Source organism: Physcomitrium patens, chromosome 12 (assembly GCF_059467195.1).
Source record: "Physcomitrium patens ecotype Gransden chromosome 12, ASM5946719v1, whole genome shotgun sequence".
NCBI classification, from domain to species: Eukaryota; Viridiplantae; Streptophyta; class Bryopsida; order Funariales; family Funariaceae; genus Physcomitrium; species Physcomitrium patens.
In genome coordinates, this window is record NC_143421.1 from 3,924,777 (window position 1) to 3,939,223 (window position 14,447).

General features: G+C 29.6%; 1 protein-coding gene across 2 annotated transcripts; it reads right to left on the reverse strand.

Moving 5' to 3' along the window:
• Positions 1-260: 260 nt before the first annotated feature.
• Positions 261-3,191, reverse strand: LOC112289353 (auxin transporter protein 1). Of its 2 annotated transcripts, XM_024534506.3 has the most exons (9): positions 3,104-3,191; positions 2,716-2,986; positions 2,379-2,567; positions 2,111-2,223; positions 1,796-1,979; positions 1,544-1,641; positions 1,127-1,334; positions 745-999; positions 261-513 (listed from the first exon to the last, which is right to left on the reverse strand). In XM_024534506.3, exons 2-9 carry the CDS (start codon positions 2,878-2,880, stop codon positions 322-324), a joined length of 1,404 nt encoding a protein of 467 aa, XP_024390274.1. In that variant the 5' UTR covers positions 2,881-2,986; positions 3,104-3,191; the 3' UTR covers positions 261-321. The 2 variants fall into 2 exon arrangements, with proteins under 2 accessions (XP_024390274.1, XP_024390273.1); XM_024534505.3 differs by lacking the exon at positions 3,104-3,191 and having other exon boundaries at positions 2,716-3,103.
• Positions 3,192-14,447: the final 11,256 nt, after the last annotated feature.

A 14,447-nucleotide genomic window follows, 5' to 3' on the forward strand; every position in this document is an offset into this window, starting at 1 on the left:
TCTCTAAAACTGTTACCTTTTCACCCTTTTTCATGGTCTTCATTTTGACTAATGCAAACTTTGTGAATGTGAATGAATATATATATATCACTTCTACTGATAAAAGATATCATTGTCAATTTGGTTATAAAACCTTGTTTTGAAGTAATAATTTATTTGATATATAAAACATTTAAATACGTCATGTTAATCTTTTTCTATGAAGACTGTCTTTTCTTCAAAGATGATTGTATGATTCAGGCATATGAGAATTTGAAGTGTGATATAAATTATATATATATATATATATATAAGTAGGACCTTCATTGAATTAAATGTTGTTTACGGATTAGGAGGGCATTGGTAACACTTATCGAACAAACCAAAGCTGTTGATCTGCCGCACTAGGTTAACAATGCAAGCCCATCCGCCGAACCCAACGCCGATCACTAAACACCACACGATGATGGTCCCGTTCACAAGAAACAGGAGCTTCCAGCTCGGAAGAAGTGCTGGCAATCGCACAGCCGAATTCTAGAACCTCAAAAGCACACACAATCACGACACATGCCATGGTCGTGAGTTCTTCTGAAATACTAGTATCATCATGCAGCCGAAATCTAGACACACATACTCAAACAGACAAATGCGAAAGTCTCATTTTGAAGGCCGTGTTTGTGTTTTGCGAGCATGATAGGCTAGTACCGACATCGGAGAAATGGATAAGGTTAAGGTGGAGATTCGATGACATGGGTGGGGGCGTACCTGGCGAGCGAAGCTGGAGCGGTAGGTGAAGAGGAACGCCACGGAGGGGATTATGTACATCCCGATGGCGACCCCGAATGCCCCGATGATGGAGTTTATGGGTCCGAAGAATGGTAGAAGTAGGGCGAAGAAGCACATGGCAGCGACAACTGGAATGCGGGCAAGGATTCGTAGAAAGAACGCTTTGGTGTGCACTCCGACTGCCTTTTCGCAGAGCAGGAAGACTGGGTGCGAGAAGAGTACAAAGCCTGCAGCCTGCATGTAATGAAATGGCTGCCTAAGTGTTGAATTTTTCTCAGAAGTAGAGAAGAGAGTTTCAGAAAAGTTGGGTGTTGATTGTGTTGTGAGAGGTTTTGGAAGCCGGACTGTTGGCGCATCTTACTTGGTGGATGACGAGCGATGCGACTGCCATTGTGCGCCAGCCGCTTGGAGGCAGCACGGCGAACGCATTGGAGCGCACAAGTAGAATATCCCCGGCGGACCAGTAGACCGCGATGGCGCTAGGGACTGTCACCAGCAGTGCGTACACTGTCACTGCTATGCACACCCATTTGTATGACGCTGGCCGCTTCATGGACTCCAGAATCTCGCTGCCCCCGACACAATTGAGAGGGCTCTTGAGAATGTGTAAATAGGGCCTTAGATTGGAAACTCAATTTTTTCTTCCATAGCATGTAAGTGTATTCACTAAGGCTTACAAATGCTTCGAGATTCTATCGCAGACTTGCGTATATCGTCAACCTTGTCAGTATTAGTGGTCCATCGATGGAGTAAGTGAAACTTGATATGAATTTCTTACATGGTGATTCCGTGACCTCCAAACGCACTTAATATAACCGTGGCACCGGTGAAGAACTCCACTTTGTCGGCTACACCTGAGTGGGTAACTCCAGCTCCCTGTGTACAGCAAAAGTGGACAGAGGCATTCAGAGATTTACACAACAATTTTGTCTTGAGCTCAAAAGTTTTAATACGAGGGACCACTTACTTTTTTCACAGCTTGATAACATAAGAAGTAGAACCTTAGCTTCACACAATGTATAAGAATGACCTGGCCTTGAGAGATCGCTGCAATGAGCATGTAGACGGACGTGATGGAGGTTGTCAAGACGCCAATTAGGGAACCTAAACGGAAGTGTTTGAAATCTGGGACAAAAACGGTTAAGAATGCCACTGCTCCGACAATATATTGCCACTCTCGCTTGTTCAGGTTGTCATTTGCATAGTAGAGATCACTGCAGCCATTATTAAAAATCCTGTCAACAAGGAATTTGATTCTTGCATTCCAGCCATTTCGACAATTCAATGGTGCTGTAATAATAATAGCAAGAAAACGGAGTTACATGAGAGTTCTCATTGTTGGTACCTGGATGATGCAACCAGTTGAACGATACATATTAGGAACATTGTAAAAACGATGAAGAAGTAAGTTATGTTGCCGCCCAACTTTCCCGTCAGACCTGTTATGATTTCATGATACTGCACAGGTAGATAAAATCTTTGTAACATTGACAACATCTTTTTCAATGGTCTGGTTATAGAAGAGTAAGGTTACAGAACGCTTATCATGAGATTGATGGTAAATGAGATACCAAAAACAGCTGAGCTGCATACATACATATATACATACATACCTGAAGAATATGCCTCTCTGGTTGAACCTTTCCATCGGCGGCATATCTGGCTTTGTGCTCCAAGTAGAGCCACACAAGCAGGTACACAGTCCAGGCACCCAAAGCTCCGTATAAAATGAAAGCAACCACACCGAGGGCAATTCCCATTTGGGCCATCGTATATGGTAGGGTAACCAGCACTTGGCCTATCTGTGGGTACAGCAAATAGTTATTTCCATGAGAGAACGACAGTGACTATGGCGTTCGGTCTGTACTCAGAAACGAAATCCTTCTGCATACATTTTCCGATGTAAAGCAAAATAACGGAGTGCAAGTGTCGAAATGACGATTCCAGTACCTGCCCAGCTGCAGCAACAAGCCAAGCATCGAACGCTGACGCACTCGCCACAACGCTGGTGGGTTGCAACAGTCCTTTCAAACCCCATCCTCCAAACCCGTTCGAACATCTTCTCTTTCCGCCGAGCTCAACCTCCGATTCTTGATGGATATCAACTGCCGCCATGGATACAGACGGTGCTGTTCCAAGCTGGCTCTCTCAATAACTTCTCAAGTCCTTCATTCTACAACCTCCACACCAGAATGCACTCACCCCTTCAACAAACGTTTCTCTGCACAACAGTTCGGCACTGTTCAACGCAGGATCCAAGGACTGTTCACTACAGTCCCATCACAGCAAAACCTCCGAATGCACTCACAAACGCCGAGCACAGATGTTGACTAGTTACCTGATCTCTCAGTCTTCATGCTAGCCAACGTAGGCGGTGGAAAGAGAGTTGTTTGGAACACTGTTTCACGAGCTGCACAAGTGTAATTATTTCTGGCTGAGGGAAGCAGACAAAAAGGGGATCCAGCGAGATAAACCAAGTCAAGGAGCAGCTTTTACGTCACCGGAGTCAAATTTGTGAAGCTTCCTTTACGCTCACCAGTTCAGTTTTGTTGAAACCACAATTGTTTAATTCCTCGAGCATGTTTCATGCTGTGTGACGTTTTCCAACCCCTGCTTTGGAGTCTTGTGTACGTGTGCTCAATGTTATCCGAGATACGTGGTTTTGTTTTTCAATGCGTCTTGTCTCGCACTAACAACAGTGTTTTGTGTGTATGTGTTTTCTGCTTGCCAGCGACTAACGAGGTTTTCACTTGAAGACGTGGATTGGGTTTAATGTGCTGATGAATTTTGCAAGGATTGGTGACATGGTTGAGACGTGTGTAAAAATGAATCACAATAGGAAATGTTCTGTGTAGAAGATCACATTTATCGCTGAAATCAGTATATCAACTATGTGCATTTAGAACATAAAATATATATATATATATATATATATATATACATATAATAAAAATCATATGTTAGCTAGAACAAAAAAATTAGATCGATATTTTTTTTCAATTTTTGATGTTTTTAATAAATATGTTTGAATTATTGAGTATATTTATTTTTTGGAAGTTAATCTTAAGCATAACAATTAAATCTATTATTAGGTTTAATTAAGATTTTATCCCATATATTTTTTCCAATCAAATCATGATTAAATATAATTTTATAATTATATAATTAAATATAATCATAACATATAATTCTCTTTTTATGGTTTGAATCATTATGCTTTTTTTATAAAAAATCTACTTGAAAATTCACTAGATCGAATGTCCATGGTTTATTATTGGTCAAAAAGAAAAGAAAAAAACTAAAAAGATCCTTAGTACATGTTCATTTATTAATTATTATTTTTAATTAACTAAAAAATATAATTTTTAAGTATGTATCATTAAAATATTTTCAAAGCATTATCATTAATTTAAATATATATATTTTTATTTTTTTATATATTTAATTATATTTTAAAATATTATAATTTAATATTTTAATAATTTATTATGTACTTGTACATTTAATTTATAAAAAATCAAACTCTAATAAATTATCAGCTATTTTTTATGTGAATAAAAGTTCTATATCACTACTTATCAAGTATAAAGAGGAAAGGGCTGTGAGGGCATTACTTTGTCCTACTTCTAACATGAATTTTTCTAAAAATGCTCTTACGAGCATGTCCCTGTTCTTAAAGGTTTGGGGAGGGTGGCTTCTATACCATTCATAATCTCCATCTTTTAGGGTACTTGAAAACGATACAAGATAATAACCTGGATTGGTTATTAAATACATTGTGAGAAGTTCCATTAATCTCTCCACATGAATCAATGGATCATCGTCTCTAATCCCTTTAAATATAGGGAAGTTGTGGAGCATAGGAGCTGCTTGTAAATCCTTAGGGATTACTATTGGCAAGCCTCTTGGTTGAATCAAAGGATTGATGGGTATAGAGGTTGGTGTAGATTCTCTTTTATGTTCCATTGGAAGAGAAGGAGGTATTGACCCTTCTCTCTCTTGATTTACCTCTACAACTAAGTTAGAAGAGTTAGAATCCAATCCTTTCTCTTCTACTTCCTTGTCCAGACTTGATTCAATTGGATTTGAAACAAAAACATCTTCTAATATTGGAAGTGAGGGTTGCTTTGTCTAAATGTTGAATTTCTACTTGTTTGAACTTTGGTTTGTTTTTTTAGCCAACAGATCCAAAGTTTTCTATAGTTGAAGATAGGTTGGGTTGCTTAGATCTAATGGAACAATATATCTACATGACTATAGACATATCGTTCAATTTAGCGTAATTTTTAATCTACCTAATTTCATAATAATTTAAATGTTTGACTCTTCCACTTGCAACCTACTTAAATACCTTCCGACAAGGAAGGGAAACAAAACAAAAACAACTAAAGGAAGAATGCTTGCTTAAGTATCATTCCAAGTAAGACTATTCCCGACTTTAATTGCTATATAAAAACTACTATTGTGTAGGAGTGACCTTAAGCAATCTTAGTTGTAAAAAAGAATTCTATACTGGGATGGCAAGGAGCCCAAGCTCTTATTTTTTCTTTCTTTTTTACAATAAGATAGTTAAAGAATTACCTACTATAACACTTAATAACAAAGGTTACATTACAAAAATAATTCTTTGCAAATAAATCATACTACATTGAAGAAGAACTCACCTAATTGCATCTCTAGCCAACTTGTCACTTGTTAACAAACTTCCAAAATATGTGACTCTTTTCCTAACCGATCTCGAACTAAACGTTCTAAATAAGGATTTAAGGCTTAAAGATAATAGATTAAAGGTTCTATCTATCTTATTCCATCTACACCTATAAGAGAGATTAAAGACTTATCTTTTTCATGTCTTCTTTTTAGATTCTACCCTCTAATTCCTAGCTCCTGCTCCTTGTATTCAAGCAATTTTCTAAAATTTTAAAGAAAGAATAATTGACAAGATTCAAGGACTTACTTGGTTACAAGCTATTAATGCTTTCCTTCTCTCTTCTTGTACTCCTTCGCCTCAACCATAATCTGTGTTAGCAAAATAAATTTAAATTCAATGAAGTTTGTTGAAAAGATATTCATCTTAGATTATGATTTGAACTTGTTGGTCTTCTCTTTTCTTCTTTCCTACATTTTTCCTTGTTTTTTCCAATTCCTTCTAGCTAATTTTTCTATCTATCTCTTCTTCTTTTGTTGATGAAGAATTCTCTTGAAGTTCTTGTTGAGTTCTTTCTACACTACTTTCTATGAATAGAAGGGATACGAGGGGTGGAGTGAGTGATTAAATCTCCCTACCACTAGAGAGAAGCCCTCAACTAGAAGTTCACAAGGGTGAAAAGAAATGATATGAAGGATGGAGGGAGTGATTAAATTCTCCTACCACTAGAAAAAGGCCCTCAACTAGAAAAATTACAAGGAAGGGGAGTGATGAAACCTTGAAGGCGAGCTCCACCTTTTATGCTTGCAAGTGACAACCACCTAAAGAGAACAACCAAACAATGCTAATACTAACATTTAACTAATCAAATTCTACTTAGGATTAGAAATAACACTATTGCAAAGAAATAAATTAATGAATAAATGAAAAATATATTAACTTACTTCAATACATAAAATTATCATGTATGTAAAAAAAATTAAAATTAAAATTAAAAATTAAAAAATTAAAAAATAAATAATAATAATAAATAATAATAATAATAAATAAAAATAAATTTAAGAATTAAATAAAGAAAAAAAATATAAAAAGATAAGTAAAATTCAAAATAAAAGTCAAAGTAAAATAGAATAGAAGTAAAAATAAAAATAAATTAAAATTAAAAAATAAAAATAAAATTAAGAGTTAAAAATAAAATAATATTAATTCAAAATAAATGTGAAACTAAAAGTTAAAAATAAAATTAATATTAATATTAATTCCGCTTAAGGTAGCAATTCCTCTCTACTCCAAAAATCGCCAAAATTTTAATTTTGATTCAATAGCACCAAATTTTGCATCACTAAAATCTCAACTTGAAGATTCTTGTACTCAGAATTTTTCAATATTAAATTGTCACCAAGCACTAAGAAATGCCTTTCTAAACCTGAGGTATATAAAACTGCCATGGGAGTGAACCCCTTTCCAATATTATATTGTCACCATGCACTAAGAAATGCCTTTATAAACTTGAGGTATATCAAATTGCTAAGGCAGTGAACCCCTTTCTAGTCTAAAACTCACTATAAATTTGTATCAATTCCAATTTGAACATGCAATAGCTTTTTAAAAAGCTCACATTAATATACAAAACTTCAAAAAGTTTCACTATCAAATATGCAATACATAAAAACTGATTGATGAAAACCTGAGAGCAACTTGGAGTACACAAAACTAGCAAGGCAGTGAACTCCCTTCTAATCAAAAATCCACTTAACATTCAATTTTAGTCCAATTCAAACTTGTGACAGCTTTTTAGAAAGTTCACATCAAGATACAGAATCTCAAAAATTTTGAAGTTGAAATACGCAACATGTAAAGACTGATTTACAAAAATTGGAGATTAAATCAATAATCAACTCAACAATGAAATTTTTACTATCTTATAAAGTAAGAAATAGAAATGCTTTGATTCCACTAATAAGGAAGAGATGTAGAATACTTACCAATGATGAAGAGCTACTTGAATTGCTCACTTAACAAAACCAAGCACAATCAATTACAACAAGCAACTTCACATCCACACACACCCATTAGAAGCACCATCTCCTACAAATGCACCAAAATGTGATTATAAATTTTCACTCCTCAACCCAAGTTACAAGATGGCATCAATTAAGAGTTTTTTATAATTGGTTGTATGAAATAAAGTAATCAAATAACAAGAACAAAAGAAGAATAACCACAAAGCAATTGAAATAAATGAAATGAAACAATTACAACACCCAAAACTAAGTCACAATATTTTTACTATGTTTTCACTCAGTAAAAATAAAAGTAAAAAAGTAAAAATTATATTTTTAGATAGTTAATTTTATTGTCTTTCCAATGACTTAAGAACCATGTAAATCCGAATTACTATGAGTAAGTTATGAAGCTTTATAGATATGATGTAAATAATTGAAAAGTGAAGTGCAAATATTTTACTCCAAAGGTAACTTACTTATAGATCAAGGGTTCGAACCTCACCAAGGCTCACATGTAGTGTATGTGGATGTTTAAGAGAGGCCACGAAGCCTTAGTCTTATCCTCTTAACTACTTTCAAGGTGCTACAACCCATTTGGGACTTGTACATTCCCCTTCCTACAAGGACTACACTAGCTGCAAGTCCTCCTATTTTCTACTAGAAGGACCAACATTTTTGAAATTTTGACCTCCCCATGGTGTTCAAAAATACCCAATTAGCCTAGGAACCTTGATCAGCCTTCAAATCTTGCTCCATTTCTTCATAAAGGCTCCCTAAGTGGTAAAACTCATTTTTACCAAGATCTTAAAAATTGCTCTAAAAATTTCTAAAAATTTCTAAATAATTTCTAAATAAATTCTGAATTGGTTTAGTATTTTTATTCATTTTTGAATAATAAGAATTATTTATTAAGACCAATATTTATATTGGTGTTTTATCTATATGTACTACTTATAAAAACTATAAATGTTAGTAGTTAGAAGAAGCATGAGGAAGAACCTTATGTCATTTCAGTTATTGATATAAAAAAAAAATAAGATTTATAGTGGATTTAAATTGATTTTTATTATTATCAAAAATTACCAAGATAGGATAATGTAGCCTTAGATGGATATTAGCATTATATAAATATTATAGAAATTTTTAGAGCAATTTTATAGAAATAAGCATCACTTCTTGTTGAAATTGCTAGCAACCAAGAATTTAAAGTAAAAGAAGACTTAGATTCAAAGTAGTCCTAAAATAAATTAAAATATCTTATACATTAGTGCAGAAATGATATTGGAAAACACACATGATAGCTATTTAAGAACCTCATAAATATGTCAAAACATATTGCTGCTTTTTATTAATAGCATCTATTAATCTCAATGGCAAATTATTGATTATAAGATTGTATAAAGATGGTAAAAATAAAATAAAATAAAATAAAATAAATCAAGAATTAACTTATAAAATTTCTTTTTAAAATAAAACAAAAATCAATAATTGGCAAATTTATGTCACTTGAAAATTACCAAATAAAATACTTAGGTTGTGTTAATTTTTATAATATTAAAATCTAAATAAAGATTCTTAAAAGAGATATGTCTTTTCTTGAATAGATAAAAAGATATAATAAATGTAATACCACAATCTCATAAGAAATGGTTAAAGCTTAATAATACTACTGAATGTAGATATTATACTTAATGAAATGCAAAATGTATTTTTTGAAGATAGTTATAAAGACTTCAAGTATGATAAAATAATTAGATAAACGTCATGCCTAGATATAGAAGATTATGGATAGTTGAAGGAACTTATCAACCATCTTTATAAAGAACAAAGATGAAAATATTTTATTAAGATTATTTAACAAATCTTAAACTTCATCAATTTATGAAGTAACTTAACTATTTTTTGTAGCACTTTTTTTTAGAATGAAAAATAATATAACAAAGATCTATATTACTTAAATAAATAGATGTAAATAAAAAAATATATAGAAATAAATAAAATAGATAGAATATATTCATTATATTATCTATTTTTAATGAAACTCCATGGAAGTTTTTTAAATTTTTATTAGATCTTAAAATTTCTATAAATATACCATGTAATTATTTAAACTTCTTCCACAAGTTTACTTTTTCTTTTAAAGATGTTTTAGAAGCTTAAATCACAAGTCTTATTGTCCTTAGAATACTTTTGTATTGCATTTTTGGTAGGAAGTACATATCAAAATAAGAATGAGAAATTTTTTAATTTTTTTAATATTCTTTTTAATATTTCAAAATTAATTGAAGAATTTCTAGATTCTTTATATTTTCTTTTAAATTTTTTTAAGCTTATATCTTTCACATCATATTGCTTAAGTATTAAGATTAATCAATAGAAAATTTATATTTAATATGACATAAGTATAGAATTCTTTTTGCAACCATTCAAAAATTACTTATGTTTAACTTATGTATAATTTCAATACTTTATAAAATATAATTAATTATATTAAAAAATACTTATTTATTTAATAAAAAATATAGTGATTACAAGCTTAAGATTTACAAAAATTAAAAATTCTTAGTACATTTTTTGAATATGAACAAAGGCCGTATTGGATATGGTTTAAAAAACCTTAATTGACATTCAATTAAACATGTCTATCATTTGTTGGTTGCTATAGCATTGTGTTCTATAAAAGTCTCAATTAGACTTCCACCCATCTTTTTACTTGCATCAATTCACAATCTTTGTCTAAGTCAATTTTTTTTTTTCTTTCTCTTTTTAATAGTTTTATTTATAAAATTATTTAATTATGCTTTTAAATTTATTTCTTTTCATTAAACCAATTAATTATTTTTTTATAAGTTTGTTTTTTTATTTTAATATTTATTTTATATTTTCTTATATTTTTTATTTTTTTATTTTTTATTTAATTATTCTAATTTAAATAAAATATTATTAAGTAATAAATATCATGTATTTTGAAGGAAAAAATTTAATGAAAGCAAATAAATAAGTAAAACTTTCTCAAAGAAATATGACAAAATACAAATGAAGAAGTATGTATATTAGAAGGAAACTGCAATAGCTATTGCTAAAAGACAAGAAAACTAAAGATTCTTAAAACAAGACTAGAAGCAAGAAAAAAATTGACAAAAGTGAAGTAAGCTTAATTCTTGCTTCTATATATATTATCTACTTAAAAGATACTTAGCAATGTTTTATAGGACTTTCAAAATGTGTGGCATGTGGTTAATTTATTGACCAAGTTTTTAACCTACTAATCAATTACAAATATATGTAAAGACAAAGCAATGTCTATGAAGCTTTTAGGAAGCTTTTCAAAAAGTTATTGTGAAATTAATCTATTTTTATTTATTTCTACCTATTCTCATTAATTACATGATAATTACAATAAATATATGTTTGTGACATTACTTGCCCTTCTAATGACGAGTTCTATAAGGAGCAGAAATTACATGTTAATAAAGTCTAAAATACAAAAAATTATATTTGCAATGTACTCTAATCTTTGTTTTCTTTGAAGGTAGTTGATAGGTCCTCTTAGCCATTAATAATGTCCTATTCTATGATAAGAAGACCATCTTGTTATTTGATCATTGTTGAGACCTTTGTAACTTCCTTCAAATAAAATATTTATAACACCATTAAGAATTGTTCCTACTTCTAATAAAATCACCAAATATCAAGACTACCTTCTTAGGTTGAGATATCAAATTCATTATATTTCACCACCTATTTGAGGAAGAACACATCATTTTTAAAAGTTTTCATTCCTATTAAGTTATCTTAAAGACTATGATAATTATAATATCTTGTTTGATAAGTCAATAAATAATGGCATTTGAACTGAATCTATTAGTTGTTGGTCTCCATCCCTTTAATGCCTCAATTACATAGAAACTACAAACAAAGATAGAAGGCAGAATGCAATCTTTTCTAAATTTTAATTTTTTTGTAGCATAAGATTTGTTATCCTTTATCATGATTTTGATGGAAGTCATTGATTTAAAGCTTTAATTCTCTCTATTGCATTTATAAGATTTTTTGTTGGATTCCATGTACATTTTTTAATATTGTATTTGCATCAATAAATAAGATATTTCAATCTAAGTTGGCGCTACCTTGAATCTAAGACTTCTTCTACCTCAATTTTTTTATTATTATCTACTTCTATAAGAGGAAATGGTATTTTTCTTTTTTTTAAAATATTTACTAACTTATATGGCATTAAAAAAGACACATTGTTGTATTATATGTATTTTTACTTCAGAATGCATAGTTTGCCTAGTTGTAGAAGATAAGTAGAAATACAAGAACAATCCTATCGAGTCTAATAGAATCTTAAATAATCTTAAGTAGACCTTAATAATCCTGATCAAATTTTGACCATTTTAAAATAAAATTTAAAAAAATCATAAAAAAAATACAAAGAAACTTTAAAAAATACCAAAAATAAAAATCTTAATATAATTCTAATTGAAATCTTAATTAAATCTTAATCAAATCTTACGTTAAATCCTATATCAAAATCTAATTGAATCTCTAATTAAACTTTAAGTAAATCTTAGGTCCAATCTTAATGAAATCTTAGTTGAACCTTAATCAAACCCTAGATCAAACCCTAATGAAATCTTAAATCCTAGTCAAACCTTAAATAAGTTCTAAACCAAATCCTAAGCAAACCTTAGATAAAATCCAAAATCAAATCCTAATCAAATCCTAAATCTTAAACAAATTCTTAACAATTCTATAGCAAATAGAATTTTAACAACTAATAATCAAATTGTTGATATCAACTCAAATATTTTATATTTTTTAATATTTTAGTTAGAAATAAGCACAAGAAAGATGAAATCAATTACACATATCAATTGAAGAAAATGCAAGATAATCCAATTAGATATTAGATGGCTTTCTTCTCCAATCTAAATGCTAAACTTTTAGTGCTAATATTTCCTTCTTAAACTAGAGAATTTCTTCTAAATTTTCTATCTTAGCAAGAAAAGAATTAATAAGAGTGAAGAAGGCTTCACTCTTGTCTCAATATATACTATCTACCTAGGAGCTAATTAGTGATCTTTTATAAGACCTCCAAAATGTGTTGACTTCCTCCAATACGTATTTTAACTTGCAAGACAAGTTTTCTATATGGGCACCATATAGTTAGCTTATCAATATGCGTGGCACAAGTTTTTAACCTATCAATCAACTACAAACACATGTAAAGTCAAAACAATGTCTATAAAGCTTCTAGAAAGCTTTTCAAGAAGATATTATGAAATTAATCTACTTTTATTTACTTGTATCTTTTCAAATTATTTATATAAAAATTATAATAAATTTATTTCTGTGGTAATTATGTTTTTGATGATTATAATAAAAAATTAATGAATTGATAACAAAAAATATAAAATATAAAAAAATTAATAATATAATTTATTTTTTACTTTTAAAATAAATGATTAATATAATATATTATATCTATTAAAAATAATTATTATTTTAATAAAAATGATATTTATATTATAATATAATTTTTTAAAAATTATAAAAAGAAAAAAAATAAGATTCAAGCAAATAAATAGAATTAAAATAAAGTAGATTTTGAAGTATAATATAATATATAATATACATAATAAAAGAAAATATTAAATTAGTTAACTTCAAAATTAAATCAATTCATTTGTATCCACTTTTCAATATGGCTCTATTTTCTACTATGCTGTATTTTAGTATTATTTAAGGTTTTACAGTTTTTAATCAATCTTTCAATTTTGTACTTTATAATGTGTTTATTTTTCAAAGAGAAAAAAATAAGAAATTTGAATATATAAGATTAGCTTCAATGGTAAAAATATGCAATATGATAACTATTTTATACCATAGAATATCATTGTATCATATATATATATATATATATATATATATACATAGATAAGAAGTACTAGGTAGAAGGTAAAATATATAGATTTCATATTATCTCATAGCAACGCTTCTTATAAGCTTTATAGAAGCAAATTTGACTTTATATATATTTATAGTTGATTGGTAGGTTAGAAACTTGGCCAAAAAGTTAGCCATGTGTTGCATATATAGATAGTTTGTAATACAAGGTAATCATGTGGTGTACATATAAAAAACTTGCCTTGCAAATTAAGACACTTGTCTTGTAAATTGGACACATATTAGAAGTCTTATAGAATGTTGCCAAATAGCTCCTAATCAGATAGTATATATAGAAGTAAGAGTGAGGCCTTTTTTATTCTTGTCAATGCCTTTTTAATCTTTATTCTTATTTTAAAACTTTTTAGTCTTCTTGTCTTTAGAAATAGCTATTATAATTTAATATTATATCATCTTTGAATGATTTTTTAGTCTTTTTGAATGAGACAAGAATATATTAAACTTTTAATTCTCTGAGATTTATATCCTTGATAGTTTAACAAGACTATTAACTAATTGTTCTTGTTTTATTTTAAGAATTGAGTGGATTATTCTACTTCTATTTTTATATTTTTAAGGTTACAAATTATCTACTTTTAAACTAGTATTTAGTTTTTTAGCATTATTTTTTTACTTAAAAAAAAATTATCTTTTTTATAGAAAAATTTATTTGATATTAGAGATTATAGATTATCCTCCTTGAATTTGACTAGTGGATTTATTTGGATTTTCTATAGAAGAAAAAATTATGGATGCTATTTTGGTAGAAGTAAAAATAGATATGCTACTATTGGAGATCTTTACAAACTTGTTAATACTCTTAGAATCAAAAATATCACATATTTTCAACGTAAATCATAGAAGTACTATTTCTATGCCTATAAAAAAAATTCAACAATGAAGTTTAAAGACTATGCCAAGAAGTCATGCAATTGAGAGAAGCAAGTAGATAAAGTTCACAATCAAACCCGAAAAGCTTTTCTACAACAAGTATAAGAAAGACAAGAATAAGTATATTGATATTATGTAGAAACAAAGCCTTTAGGTAAAAAAGAAAAGAAAAAATTCTTATGGAA